At 35.7% G+C, this 16151-nt stretch overlaps 1 protein-coding gene across 7 annotated transcripts in view; it reads left to right on the forward strand.

Annotated features, from left to right (window-relative positions):
* The first annotated feature begins 1292 nt into the window (after positions 1–1292).
* LOC149180205 (uncharacterized) overlaps positions 1293–16151 on the forward strand; it is a 65421-nt gene continuing 50562 nt past the window's right edge. Inside the window, exons 1-5 of one of the 7 annotated variants that reach the window (XM_089415953.1) lie at positions 1297–1524; positions 2383–2441; positions 9117–9252; positions 9517–9886; positions 10307–10462. In XM_089415953.1, coding sequence (XP_089272079.1) covers positions 9535–9886; positions 10307–10462 — 508 coding nt within the window. In that variant the 5' untranslated portion in view covers positions 1297–1524; positions 2383–2441; positions 9117–9252; positions 9517–9534. Of the gene's footprint in view, positions 1525–1791; positions 1810–2382; positions 2442–2557; positions 2708–9116; positions 9253–9516; positions 9887–10306; positions 10463–16151 lie in introns of those variants that run through there. The other 6 variants (XM_089415951.1, XM_089415952.1, XM_089415957.1 and 3 more) reach the window with 6 other exon arrangements.

A 16151-nucleotide genomic window follows, 5' to 3' on the forward strand; every position in this document is an offset into this window, starting at 1 on the left:
TAAGATCAATGACTCATTCAAATCATGGACACAACTTCATTAATTGGGATCCTTATAAAGAGAGACATTACATCAACCATGACAAAGATGCTTTTATCTTCAACCTTTAAGTTTATCTTCAACCTTTAAGTTATTGATTTTATTGACAAAAAATGTTGTGTTACAACAATAACCTAAATCAACAAATGCCATCATATTCTTAAGCTTAAATAAATAAATACCATTATATTCATAGTTTTTCTCTCATATGCATTAAAAAGATCATCTTTAACTCCTATAAGAGGAGGGTCAGTTCACATTCTTAACATTAATATGTTCAACCTTCAAAAAATGACATCACAAATCCATTGTGAAATGGTACATACCAATATGCACTCTGCAAATTATGAATTCAATGTATTGCTCACTATGCTCACTACAATAATTCACAAATATCCACGCCATGTATGATTCATTATGCTTGACAAGAATAATAAATTTTAAAATGTTCGGTAAACTCCGGGCTAGATTTGATGACAAGACAAAATGTATTATATGAATATGCAAACATTTCTCACTACCCATTATATATTAAAAGTTATTTTTCTTGTTTTTTGAAGGTAGAAAAACTTCTTATAAATTAGTTGTCAATTCAAGTGAAAATAACTATTAATTGTTTTTAGTGAAAATATATTGATTTATGAACATTATTCAAAGAAAACTATGTCACTCAAATAACTTGTTAATGACTTATAATAATATATAATCTTTACCAAATGCCTATATGTTTTGACTTACTAACTTATATGAAAATAAAAATAAACTCTTAATCCATTAAAAACAATATAAATCTTATTTCATAATTAAAAAACAACTTTCAGCTAATTAATTCTAAACAACCCGTTGATTTAAACAGTTCTCAATAAAAATATATACATTTCATTATAATTTAATATTAATCCTATACAAAACACTAAATACTATCCGAATTACAATTTACCCCATTACCTAAGTTCCTTAATCATATACAATTATGATTAAAATTACACTTTTTTAACCCAAAAAAATACTATCCCTAGTTACAATTTACCCAGGCCCCTTAATCGTACACAACCATGGTTAAAAATTACTCCCTTTTTTTAACAAAACCATTTACAATGAGAAACATAAAAACTCAAAATCACAAAGGCATTTGACGCGTAAACGTGCAAGACATATAACGCGTCCATAGGACCGTCAATGTCAATGTCGGCATTGGTGGTGGAACGCCTAACCAAACGCATAAAGAGACAAATTGGAACAAACAAACGCGCATAAGTTTCCTTCACTGGACGGAATTTTCACGCTTATCTTTTCTAATTGAAGCAGTTTGATATGCACATGTGACGTCATTGGAAGCAATTTAAATTAAAACACCTCCTACATCTACTTAATTTCATTAATATTCCACTGTCATTATACGCGAAGCGTTCGGCGATAGGACGCGAAACGGTTTTATAAGCTTCTTTGGTCTATCTGATCTCCCAGAAACGAATTTTATTTTAGGTATTTTGCCTGGTATCATCTCTCATTTCCGTGTTGGAAAATATTGTTGGGAAATTTTCTCTTTGTATTCAATGGATTTATCTGTTTTCTACGATGTACCGATTCTTCTGTTAAATAATTTTGCAGTGTTCTATGTTCGCAAGGTGTTAACCACAGGGAAATTTGTACGATACACCATGGGAAGATTTTGGTATTTTGTCTTATGAATGGGCTTTTGTTGACTTTTTTTGGGTTCGGGGGAATACAAATTTTCAAGCTCAAAAAATATAATAAAGCAGGCAAAAGGTATTTATAAAATCAGAGAGCGCAGAACTCAGAACTTAACACACAAAACTCAGAACTTGTTCATTTGATTGCTGAACAGGTTTTTATACACAGCAACGAAGCTTCTGGAGTTCGGTGGCTTCTCCAGAAAGCTACCCATCTCTCAAGACGTCCGCCGAATCCTCTAGAATAGTTGCTATAGTCTAGCAACTGTATTAATGGCGGGTGGTTGGAATTAATGTCTTCCAACACTTCCCCTTAATTCCAACCATATGACAAATATACCATAGCACAATATACAAGACACTGTAAACATACTCTTAATTGTCTAAGTCTCAGCTAGGTTTACATTATAGTCTTGATTTTCTACAACACATAACTTATTTCTACAAAACTCAATTTTTGCCTTCCCAGGAGGCTTAGTGAATATGTCAACTACATTCTCATTTGTATTACAGTGTATTAGAAATTTTTTTTTGATTGGACTTTTTCTCTTACAAAATGATATTGTGTGTCTATGTTTTGACCTTGCATGACATACAGGATTGTTCCCCAGTTTGATGGTGCTTTGATTGTCACATCTGATCATTGTAGGTTCTTGTTGACTTTCACCAACATCTTCAAGTATTCTTCTGAGCCATATAGCTTCACAGGTGCCACTACATAATGCTTTATATTCTGCTTCAGTTGATGACAAGGAAATTGTTGTCTGTTTCTTACTGCTCCATGATATAGCTCCCGATCCTATATTGAAGACGTATCGAGTGGTGGATCTCCTGTCATCTGGATTTCCAGCCCAGTCAGAATCAGAATGACCTGTCAATTCAACATTACAAGCATTAGTATATTCAATACCAAAATTGATAGTTCCCTTTTTGCAGCTATCCAATGGCTTTCATGAGGCTTAGCCATGAATTGAGTAAGTATGCTTACTGCATAAGCAATGTCTGGTCTAGTGGTAGTGAAATAATTCAGACTTCCCACTAATTGTCGATACAATGTTCCATTCACCTCTTTTGTTCCATCATCACTTCTTAATTTGATATTTTGTTCCAATGGAGTACTCACTGCTTTACATCCATTCATATGAAATCTCTTTAGTACTTCATTTGTATATTTGCTTTGTGTGATTAAGGTTCTTCCATCATCTCTCCATACTTCAAGACCTAGACAATAGTGCATCTCACCAAGATCCTTCATCTCAAATTCCTGTGATAACTTCATTTTTATATCTATAATTAATTTATCAGCACTCCCTGTTATTATTAGATCATCAACATATATAGAAAGTAATACTATATCCCCATTTCTATCTGTCTTGACATACAAATTAGGATCATTTTTACTCTTTTTAAATTTTTGCTGAAAGAAGAATTTGTCGATTTTCTCATACCAATATCTGGGGGCCTGTTTTAGTCCATATAAGGCCTTTTTTAACTTGCATACAAGATGTTCTTGACCCTTCTTTACAAATCCTTCTGGTTGAACAAGATAAATCTCTTCTTTTAAGTCACCATTTAGAAAAGCTGACTTTACATCTAATTGATGGAGCTTCCAATCATATTTAGTTGCCAATGCTATCATTATTCTAATTGTATTCTTTTTTGCAACTGAAGCAAAGGTATCTTCATAATCTATACCTTTTTTTCTGTGAATAACCTTTGCAACCAATCTTGCCTTATACTTGTCTATGCTACCATCTGCATTAAATTTTGTCTTGTACAACCATTTTTGATCCTATAGGGACTTTATTTTCAGGTAATTCTGTTAATTCCCAAGTTTCATTTTTTTTTATAGAGTCATATTCTTCTTTCATAGCTTCCATCCATTCTTTATGATTTTTGGCTTGTTCATAATTTAAGGGCTCAAAAACAGCTATTACTCGAGACATTAAAGCATAATCTTTATACCTGATGGGGGCTTGAATCTGTCGTGTTGACCTTCTTAGAGGTTCATTACTTTGTGGAGTACCTTCTCCTTTTCTTCTCTGTGGAGTGCCTTCATCACTTCTTTGTGGACTTTGATTCCTTGATGTGTCTTTTGGAATGTCCATGTGTTCTAGTTCTTGAGTTGATTCCACAACTTCTTCTTCTTCCTTAAAGCTTTCATAAGAAGACTGCCATGTATTATGTTCATCTTCTTTTATTTGTTTATCTACATGCTCATGAAATATTACATCTCTACTTGCAAAGACCTTGTGAGTACTTGGATCATACATTTTATATGCTTTTTGATCAGTACAATATCCAATAAAAATACATTTGATGGCTTTGGCATCTAATTTTCTCCTATCCTCTTTAGGAATATGAGTAAAGGCCTTGCATCCAGATATCCTTAAATGACTAATTTTAGGTTTAAAGCCATAAAATGCTTCAAATGGTGTTTTGTGCTCAAGATACTTAGTAGGGCTTCTATTTTTAAGATATACAGCTGTATTAATGGCTTCAGCCCAAAAACTATTAGAAAGTCCTTTACTTTTTAACATACTTCGAGCACATTCAACTAATGTTCTATTCTTTCTCTCAGCTACTCCATTTTGTTGAGGTGTATGTGGTACTATAAATTGTTGCATAATTCCATTTTGTTTGCAATATTTGATAAAAGCTCCTGAAGTGTACTCACCACCTTTATCTGATTGAAGAATTTTAATGCTCTTTCCTGTTTTCTTTTCAATCATACTCTTGAATTCTTTAAAGTATTCAAACATGTCACTTTTGTTTCTTATAAAGTATACCCAGGTGTATTTAGTGCTATCATCAATAAATATAAGAAAGTAATATTCTCCACCAAGTGACTTAGTTTACATTGGACCACATACATCAGTATGCACTAGTTCAAGTATTTCACGTTTTCTTCTATTTTCATGCACGGGAAATTCTTCCTTATGTTGTTTTCCTAGTGCACAAGCTTCACATTCAAAATGTTCACCCATAATAATTGGAAGACCTTCTACCATCAATTTCTTTTGTAGTAACATTAGGTCATTATGATTTAAGTGTCCATACCTTTGATGCCAAAGCTCTATAGTTGACATGCCTGTTGATGCCAAAGCTTGATGCCCATTCTTCATTACATCCAACTTGTATAAGCTTCCAACTCTCATTCCTTTTGCAACAACCTTGTAGTTGTCCTACACATCCTTTACCAAACAATGTGATTTCACAAATTCAACTTTTAAATGTTGATCTGTGATAGTAGAGACTGAAATTAAGTTCTTCTTTAATCCTGGAACATACACCACATTTTGAATTTGTTTTTCTTGTCCATTAGGCATCATAACACTTATATTACCATATACTTTAATTTCATGTGATCTATTATCTCCTAAATAGATGTGTCCACCATTATTAATCTCATGATAAGTATCAAACCAATCTCTTTTGCATGACATATGGATTGATGCACCAGAATCTATAAACCAAGCATTATCATCATCAGTTTCTGCTGATAAAGCAGCATTGGACACAAACAATTTAAGATTGCTAACATCTTGACTAATTGCTTCATCTCTATCAACATAATTTCTTGAATGCCTTCTTTGTTTAAATTGATCAGACCTCCTTTTCATGCAATTCTTAGCAAAATGACCAGGTTTTCCACAGTAATAACACACATCATCTCTACTTGATTTGGCATTTGTCCTTGGTAAAGGGGTACCTTGAAATGATTTTACCTGTGGCTTTTTGCCTTTATTTTTCTCCCACTGTTTGCCTTTGAAGGACTGCTTCCCTTTGGCCATCAATGCCAAATCTGAATTGGGAGATTTCTGTTTAAGGCTTCTTCTTTGCTCTTCCTCCTGCATAAGTATACCTGTCAACTCATCAAAGGTAGGAGCCTTCTCTATAGCTGAAAGACTAGTGATAAACATTTGATATTCATCAAGCATTCCATTTAATGTCACAGTAACCAAGTCTGTACTAGATATTGATTCACCAATGTCACCTAATTTATCCTTTAGATCTTTAATTCTAGAAATAAAATCACTAACAATTTCATTTTCTTCCATCTTAATTGAAAGAAGCTTACTCTTTAAATACAATATTCGATTTATAGTCCTCGTCTCATACAAATTTTTAAGAGTGTCCATGTCTCCTTGGATGTTTTGCACTCTCTGATGTGTGGAATAATGTTGTCCTTAACCGTCACCCGCAAAAGCACCTTTGCTTTGTTTTCTCGTCGCTCCCAATCTTGAATTGCAACATTTGTGGCTTGAGAGGACATTGGCTTAACTTCAGCTCCAGACACAATCGCCCATGTATTGTTGCCTTCCATCAAAGTCTGCAACTTAAACTTCCAATTTGCATAATTTTCACCATCTAACTTGTTAGATTCAGATAAATAAGATTCTGCCAATACATTAGCCATTTTCAATAAGCTTATAAATCCTTAAGTGTCAACCAATTTATTTATTTTTTTTAACAACAATAGTATAGAAAATATTTACTCAAATGCAACAGTTCCGTTACATAGATTTGTCAGTAAAATTATATTTAGATAACAAAGAAAACACCTGAATATGAGAGTACTAAAAGAGATGGACAGCTGGAGCCCTGATCTGCGATTGACCAAAAGCACGATATATAGCGGAAGTATAGAAAATCTTTACTCATACGCAGCAAATTAATAAAAAATTTGGGAATATGGTACCCTTACACACAACCTGTACCAGCGAAGGCTTCTTTAAGCATATAACCCGAAGCATATTGTGATCGCAGGCCTCCTTCAGATCTCGATTTTTCGAAACTCAGTGGAAAAAAAAAACTCCCCCTCCAGCCAGCATGTCCTCTTCTACCAGTGCACAATAGCGAAAATCTCTCACAACAATCTCTTCCTTCCGCGACTCTCTCAAACTTCAATCACACTCTGCTTCTCCTTGCAACTACTTCCTCCAAAGCTTAATGTGATTCACACAGTTGTTCTGCAACACGGACACTCTGCAAGTTAATGTCTTGCACACGATCACTCTGCAAGTTAATGTCTTGCACACGATCACTCTGCAACAGTGATCTCACACTCTGATCACTCACAAAAGAACCTTATGCTCTTCACAACTCAACCTCACCACGCTCTGATACCAAATCTCAGAGAGTGCAGAACTCAGAACTTAACACACAAAACTCAGAACTTGCTTCATTTGATTGCTGAACAGGTTTTTATACACAACAAGGAATCTTTTGGAGTTTGGTGGCTTCTCCAGGAAGCTACCCATCTCTCAAGACGTCCGCCAAATCCTCCAGAATAGTCTAGCAACTGTATTAATGGCAGGTGGTTGGAATTAATGTCTTCCAACATATAAGACTTTATTTATTTTGTCAACAATCTGCTGGTGTTTCAGGGTCATGCTTTGCAATTCTGGATTTGTTATATAACTGAATTAAGACACACACCTTGCATTTTTTTATTATTGGGAATTAACTTTTTCTTCTGAGCTGTTGGCCGCCTTCAATAATTAGTGGATAGGATGATTAGAAGCTCTCAATTTTCTTAAGGCAATATATAACATGTATTCACAAACTTTACGCTTTGGGTTTGTCCTCTTAAGCACGCACTAGCCAAAATAGGATTGGCTAAATATGCTCTGCACTTAATGCGAGTGCTGATGGAAAAGTAGAGGAGGAAAGACACATTTCGCACCAGAATTCACACACAAAACAAAGGAGCTGCTACTCTTCTATTGATCAGTCAAACTTGATTGATTACAATGAACCCATTGTGGGGTATTTATGCTTTTTCAACTAACAACTCAACTGATGCTAACTTTAACATGTAAACACATACTAATTTTAATCTTTCCAAATATAAGACTAAACTCGAACTGACACACACTTGACTCAATCAACTCACACTCTAAATCTAGACTCTCTGTATACGAGAGTAATTAGCTAATTTTAAAACTCCCCCTTAATTACGACCGCTAAACTAAGACATGATTCATGACAACTCAAACATGTCTGCTAGTCTAAGTCTCAACTAGGCTTACAACACCTAAGTTTCTTCTCTGAAAACTCTCACACTTGGGAATTCACACAGCATTTTGCTTTGACAGTCATACATAAAATACACGCAAGCATAGATCAAGGCAATACACAAATATGTGAATCAATGGTTAAACCTGTTTGATTTGGATAAATGATGCATGGTTCACATTAACACTGGAACTTACAATCATTTTACAGACATGCACCTTTTTTAAGATTGCTTTGTCATAACTATCTCTATGTGAGGATTTTTCTTTGACTCTCATGGTTTATTTTTTACAGTGCTGGCTGTTATGTCACCCTAATTTTTAAGTGCTGCTGGGTATTATTCATGATTTTAATGCACACTTTGTGAATGAGTTATGGTGGAAAGTTAAATGATAAATGAGTTAATACACACTTTGGCAACTTAAGCAGTGATATACACCTTGAGACTTTAATCATTTCTGTCAAGTGTATTCTCTAAAGGATAGAAGTCATAAATTCATGTGTGCACTATCAAACATATTTTACAAACTCATGGATAACTTGTTGTGGATGGATGATCTGTGATCTTTTAACTTCAGTACTGCCTTGTGACTTGGATTGAAATTGTCTTTGGCAAAAACATATCGGCATCACTTTGGGATATCTCATTCTATTGGTAAAAACTTTGTAGAAGTGATGTGACATTCACATTTCATTGGGGATCAATCTAACATCTCAGTAAACTCGTTTTCTTGCAATTTTTATATCTTTAAGGAGTGAATCATTTTGAATTAGTAATCAATCTAACGTATCTGTCAAACTATCTTTTGTTCTCACTGCCTAAAAAGTATGTGGCAATAGTTAGTTATTAGGCAAGCTCTATTGCTACCTACTTGACCATTATTTTGGCAATTATTTACCACTTCATGAGAAATAATATTCAAAACCAAAACATTACTGTTTAAACTGGCCTTATCTCACTTAGAAGAATCCTAGGGGAAAGCTGGTAGAAGCCAAGATATTGGTGTAGTATCGAGTGAGTCAAAGTCTTCTTACATGAAACATGGTTAGATGTATTCCTGGTTGGATGAGAGTCGAGACCCACATCTGAAGCTACCCACATATAGATTTTGCATTTAAGCAACCTTAATGTTCAAACTTCAAAACCATAGCACAAACAAATGGAAATCAAGTGATATATTGTTTAAATTGCTTCGAAGAAATGTGTGGGTATTAGAGAAAGACTTGTAATTTTATCTGTTTTGTTGAAGCTTATGACATGCGAGGGAAAGAACCTAGTTGAATTAAAAAGCATTTAATGTATTTTGAGAATGGATTGGTGGTGTCTGCTATTGAGGTTAAGTTGCTGACTGTTTGTGACAGGTAGTCAACATTTCAGATTTGTGAAGTGCATCGAGCATAATTCTGCTGTCCAACTGTGTTCTCCCTATACGAGCTGCATCTGGATATATTGTGCCTTGCATAGCTGCAGTGTATTCTATCTTCAACATTTCCTAAGGTTGTTGCTTGTTGTTTGTTGCTGGGACATTGGTCCTGACATCCAAGAATTTCTGTTTGTTCAAATTGATCTACTAAACTGGGTCAGAGAAACAGTTTATCATCTATTCCATCCTTAAGAAATTAACTTTAAATGAGTATTTGGAGAATTGTCTACTGATAACCACAACTTGCCAGCTGAAGTATATATGAAATGTCAAATGCTTAAATTCAACTCCATTACACGTTACTTCATCAATTTGATTCATTTCCACTAATTTTTCAGTTCACAAGAAACAAAAGAATGAGAGGAGGTGATAAACGGGGACAAGAGGCCGAAGAAAGGGACAAGGGGCTGTTCTCAAACATTTTATATGGCCTTTCGTCTTCAGGATACCCACATTCTGGATACCCTCCTTCAGGATACCCACCTTCTGGATATCCTCCGTCGGGATACCCTCCTGCAGGATACCCTCCCGCAGGATACCCACCTTCAGGGTACCCTCCTGCAGGATACCCTCCACAGGGTGTTTATCCTCCACCAGGGCATAATGCACCATATGGTCACCCTCAACATGGACCTCCACCAGGAGCCTATCCTTCTCCATATGGTGGCTATCCGCCTCCGGGCCCTTCTTCAGAGTATCCTCACCAAGGTATGTTAGTTATCTCTTTGATGCATATTTTATAATATACATTTTTGGTTTCTTGTGAAGACAGTTTCTAATAGTTATTAGTCTGCTTGAAATGGTAATGAAAGAAAATACAGTGAATGGGTTAGCAGGTTACAGTTCTTAACAGTATGCTAGTAAGAATTTAATATTTAGTTTTTGGCAAAAGCTATTTGATTGGAAAACATAATCTTTGTCATTTGTTAAAAATTTGAATTGCTTCGAGCATGTGATGACTGTTAGAACACATTTTGAAAGATTGTGATTAATTTCTGTATATGAAAATTGTAGTACATCCAATAAACTTGCTTTCCAAGTAAAAGTGCCATCTAATGTACAAGGCAATAAGCTACTGTTACCTTTATAGTATATATCCTGCAAAAGTAAGACATTTACAATATTCAGGATATCCACCTTCGGGATACCCTCCTGCAGGATACCCACCTTCAGGATACCCTCCTTTGGGATTCCCTCCACAGGGTGGTTATCCTCCACCGGGGCATAATGCACCATATGGTCACTATCTGCCTCTGGGCCCCTCTTCAGTGTATCCTTATCAAGGTATGTTAGTTCTCTCTTTGATGAATATTTTGTAATATACATATTTGATATCTCAGGAGGACAGTTTTCAATAGTTATTAGTCTGCTTGAAATGGTAATGAAAGAAAATACAGTGAATGGATTAGCAGGCTACAGTTATTAACAGTATGCTAGTAAAAATTTAATATTTATATTTTTTGCAACAGCTATTTGATTGGAAAATATAATCTTAGCCATTTGTTAAAATTTGAATTGGTTCAAGCATGTGATGACTATTAGAACATACTTTGAGAGATTGTGATTAACTTGTGCATATGAAAATTGTAGTACATCCAATAAACTTGTTTTCCAAATAAAAGTGCCATCTAATGTACAAGGAAATAAGTTAATGTTATCTTTATAGTATATAACATACAAAAGTAAGACATTTACCGTATTCTTTTTCTAATTTTTTTTTTTATGTATGACCATGGTTTGAAATTACAGTGCCATTGCCACCCCAGTGATCTTTTACAATGTAAGAGCAATATAAACCCTAAATTATTGAATGACATGCTGGTTATCAACTCATGTGAATAATAGAATACACTAACCCAGTCATGATTTCATCTGTCTTTGTAATGTCCCAAATGAAGAAAATTTGGAACAAACCCTTCCCTTGTAATTATCATTCACTTCAAATAAAATTCCATTCAGAAGCAGAAGATTTCCATTTAAAATTTTACAACATAGAACATGCAAATAACGCTGATGAGCAGAAGGAAATCTCAGCTTTATTATATCAACCAAAAACAGGAGTACATAACAATATGAAATAGCTGAGAAGCTCAAAACAACAACTGCAAACTAGATTTGGCCTCAAAATGTGTCTGCTATGGCACTAAATCTGGCCTCTCAAAATGAAACATGCAACCAATAAGAGCTCTTGTGAATTCTGAATGAATCCACCAAGGGGAGATGGGTATTCGCCCAATCTCACTAAATCACCCGAGGGTTTCTGTCCTGGGGCTACCAATGGAGTAGAAAACCAGGTTCTCAACCTCTCATACAAGAAGCAATATCAAATCCAAGATGTCCCAAATGATCTTCTCTTCTTCTTTTTATAGATCTGATGGATAGATCTCCAACTCTCTATAAGCATCTTATTTTATTATTTTATTATTATTCTAGAAGCTCCTCCTTTGACTTTATCTTAAGTGGCCCTCTTTTAGTTTATTTTATTTTACTTAAGTCACTTTTGGGCCATTTCCTTTGATTAATTAATTTTCCTTAATTCAATGACTAATTAAATTCATTTTTAACTAAGGAAAATGATAAATTGCCCACCATACTTTCTTTGGCCGCTGGAAGTCACTTCTCAGCATTCCATCCTGTAAATCTTCCTGTTCCGGTTCCAACAAGCTATTACAGTGAGGTGTTTTGTCCATTAATCTCCCCGGAATGCCATCTCAAACATAATTAATTAACTTATGCTGATAATAACCATGTTTTACGTGAATTATCAAAAAGTCACAGAACCAAAAACAAGATGTGCGGAACTGCTCATAATGATGAATATGCCAAGCGAATGCCATCGGACCCCATGAAAACTCCTCAAAACTCCATTGGAACCCCTGATGACATAAACCTGCTCCACTAACTTGGCCATCCCTTGCCCTGGAAATCCACCCTAGCTGTACTATGAAGAAAAATAAAAGTGGGGACATGACAGTCTTTAATGTTGTGATCAGCTCACTCGGAATTTCTTCTGAGCAGCAACAACAGTTAGAAGGGATAATCCTCTACAAGGACAAGAGCCCATAATACATTCTAATTTCTGTATCCTTTGACATTACATCTGGGCAGTGAGAGTTTAGTGTCATGTTTTGGGAATACACATATATATGTTTTGACATTTCCAGCAAAGGTATATGATAATGTATAGATCCTATTAGAGCATTCCATTCCAAGCATGCACTCTTCAACTAGGGCTGTATATAATTTGTCACATAGGAAATTTTTTTATATATGAGTTATGTACCTAACCACCATTTTCCTGCATCTGTGTACATGATATCCTAGCATCCACTCAAGTCACTGTACATTGCGGTAAATTGTGAACCACAGACCCTCTTTAATATTTATGAGCATATATTCCATTATCATTTATACAAGGCTACATCTCTAATCTCTGTAGTATCCCTTAGGGAAAAGTTGCCCTTAGGGTTGAAAAGAGTGTATGACAGATTTGTATTTTAACTAGTACCACAGTGTTCCTTCAATATTGCAAATAAAGAAACAATATTGAATGCAATAAACAGTGTAACCAGCATCAACAACTCATATACAAGAAACCAATCCAACAGTACATACTGGGTTTAAACCCACAGTCCTTCCAACTTCACTCTACAGATTAGATACATAACAATTGCTAAATTATCAGCAAACCCTATTAACCTACTACTCTTAGCCTGACCATGCAATCAGCCTTAGAATTTCTTCCTCTTTGCTGCCTTGGTCCAACCAACCAGATTTCTGTTGCCACAGTTCATGAAATACACCTCCGACTCATCCTTCTGCCACAGATCCACACAAAGGTGATGCTGCTACTTCAAATCAGCCCTATTCTGCCTTAAGTAGCCTCGCTGTCCCAACCAGACCACAGGTGGGGCAGATCATTGATCTCTTATCTGTCTCGAGATATGCCGCGGCGAGTGAGGAGCCTCCCAGGAAACCCTTAGCTCAGTAAGGCCTTAAACCAACCTCGCTGTCACAGAAAACAGACCCTCAAGTGAGCTGCTGCCTTATTAGGGTTTTGCTGCCCTAGTTAATACTTTTCTGCTACAAAAAATGTCTTCAAGGTGGCTCCTGACTCAGGTAGGGCCCTTGGGGAACTCTGCTGCCAAGATTTTCTTCCTTGAATAAATTCGCTGCCCCAGGAACTCCTTTAAAGGTGCTGCATGCCTCAGGGAGGGTTTTCAGGGCTGTTTGCTGCCCAGGTTTGACCTTTGCTGTCCCTGGAAATGCCTTGGACAGGCTTCATCTGCTCCTTTGTTGTCCAAACAAATCGTGCCACAAAATTTCTCCATTGATCACCACAAACAAGAGAATTATGCCTCAAAAAATATACCATGCAGAATGAGGGGAAGGGGTTGGATAGGGTGGAATCTTTCACCATCGAAACCAATCAGGGATAAAGGGTCTTAAAACCCTCCAAGAGCCTCAGCTCACAAATCAGAAATATCCTCCAAAACATGATCATCAAAATGAATCTCCTCTCTCCTTTTTATAGATTTCCTTGGGGGTTTTACCCTCCTAATTTAAATTTTGAGTGACTCACAAGTTTCCCTCCATTTGCCCAAAATTTGACTTCTGTTGCAATTTTCCCTCCATTTACCCCAAATTATCTAATGTTACCCAAATAATAATGGGGTTCTCCTTTTACAAATGACTATAGCCTATGGGGTTAAATAGGCTACTACATCCCCCACCTTGGGTAACCAATTCGAAGAGGACATTACAGTCTCACCTTCCCGACATTGCTTGTCCTCAAGCAATTGCAATTTCGGGTGCTGCACGATCTGCTCTAATCCCACTGTATGATCACCAACAATCATGATCACCTTTGCATAGCAATTTGGACTTGGTGAATGATTTGCAAATTTCAACTTATCTCCCTTTCGGTATGCATCAAGAATGTACTAATTGTTCAAGTTGAAAAGGAAGGAGTCTTCTCGATCATAAATCTTTCTTTGCTTATCAGGTTCTTGATGTGAAATCAATTCACCAGTATACTCCCCAAGGTGATCGTGCTTGTTAACAAGGTTCTTTAAAAATGCTTCCCATCCAGAAACATCTGACCTTCGAAGCAATACTCGTTGCTGCTTTAGGAGTAGCTTCATATTTTTGCATTCATAGTTATCAACCTTTTCGTTTCCATCAGACCACATATTTGTGTTAGAAAATATCACTAGGTTCAGTTTTCATAAAGATCTTTGTACTTGTATCATTGTATATTTAATGTAAAAGAAAAAGAAGAAAGAGAAGAAAAATAATAATAATTATTATTATTTTATTAGATAAGCATGTTCTTCATGCTTCTAAGTTTTGTTGAGTCAAAGAGTCAAAGTCCTATTTGGACCTATTGTAAAGAAAAAGGAAAAAAAATTTAAATATGTAATTTGGGTCAAAAATTCTTCTAGATGCCAAGCCGACCTACTTGTCAAGTTGGCCCAGCCCCAAAAGACATGTCTATTCGCACCCCTCTTGACAATATAAATAGAGGATGGTTTGAGCTCATTTGGACACACAATTCACTCAATTGGTTCTGAAATTTCGCAGGAGGGTTGAAGTCTGAAGTTGGAGAAGGGTTTGTGGAAGCTCTACCTCATCATATCTCTTTTTGAAGATTTGTTGTTGGTATCTTGCTATTGATGAATTTGCTGTGTGGAAGGAGGGTTTGGCTTGGCATCTAGAAGGTTGGTCATGGGTCTTGGATATCTCACTTTGATCTGATTCTATAAGAAGAGAATTTTTTTTGGTTTTCCCATTGGAGGGGTTTTGCCCTGACTTGGATCCTATATCTTGTGTTTCTTGTGTACAATGATTTTCATGCTTTTACATTTGATAATTGTTTGATGAAATAGAACATAATTAAATTAATAAGAAGCCAACAAACTTCACAAACAATTATCAAAGAAAGAGAAATCTAATTTAATATGCAAGCCTCCTGATTTCTCAACATGGAATCAGAGCTAAAGTTTGAAGGAGGCTTGAAGATCACTCTGTTGACATAAAAATATCATGCATCTTGAAGCTTGACTTGATTATGTTCTGTATCAAGGTTTGTTTATGTTCCTAGGCTCGCATTCCTTGATTCTTGTTGATATTCAATGACACATATTATTGAGGCTCGAATCTATATACAATATACAGTGGTTTGCATTTATACACAATGATTCATCTATGGCATGTTTCTGTGATTGGTTCTTATTTCGCTTACATTCACATCTCTGTGATTCTCGCATCTATATATAACAATGACACTGTATCTACATGGTTCGTTGATTTGGCCCTAAGGTCTGGTTGACTCATATGGTTATCTATGAGGTACAGTGGCCTAGTCTGTGGCTTAAAGATCTAAGGTTCATGGAATCGCATTCATGTGGCATTACTTTACATCACGATGTCATCACATCTCAGAGCACCATGATCAATGCTCGTGACTCGCATTTCTGTTCCTGTAGCTTGTGGCTAGATATATATTTGTGGCTCAAATCTACAATTACGTATATATTAATTTGTGGCTCAGATTTATGGATCATTACAATATGGATCAAATCAATACAAAGATGTATGACTTGTTCTTGTTAAATCTCTGGCTTGCTTGACATTTCATATATGGCTTACACAATGTTGTAGTTCCCTCACTCACACTGTAGCATCACATTATTATAACAATGGATCACTATATTTTCTATGTGGCTTGCGTACAATTCTATTATATAAGTGGTCTATTTGTATGAGTCACATATGATGGCTCATTATTTTTGTGGATCATATTCTGAAGTGGCTATGCTCCTTTGTACATCAAAATTACTGTGACATCAAAATTGGTATCGAAATTACAGTGGCATCGAAATCACTGTGGTTCACTTGACTTTATTTTGGTGGCTTACACAATTAATGAGAACTGTGACTTGCAGCCCATGAGTCGTGACATCATTTCTAT

Source organism: Pinus tabuliformis, chromosome 3_2 (genome assembly GCF_031772625.1).
Source record: "Pinus tabuliformis cultivar Carrire ecotype Pingquan chromosome 3_2, CPIR1, whole genome shotgun sequence".
Classification (NCBI taxonomy): Eukaryota; Viridiplantae; Streptophyta; class Pinopsida; order Pinales; family Pinaceae; genus Pinus; species Pinus tabuliformis.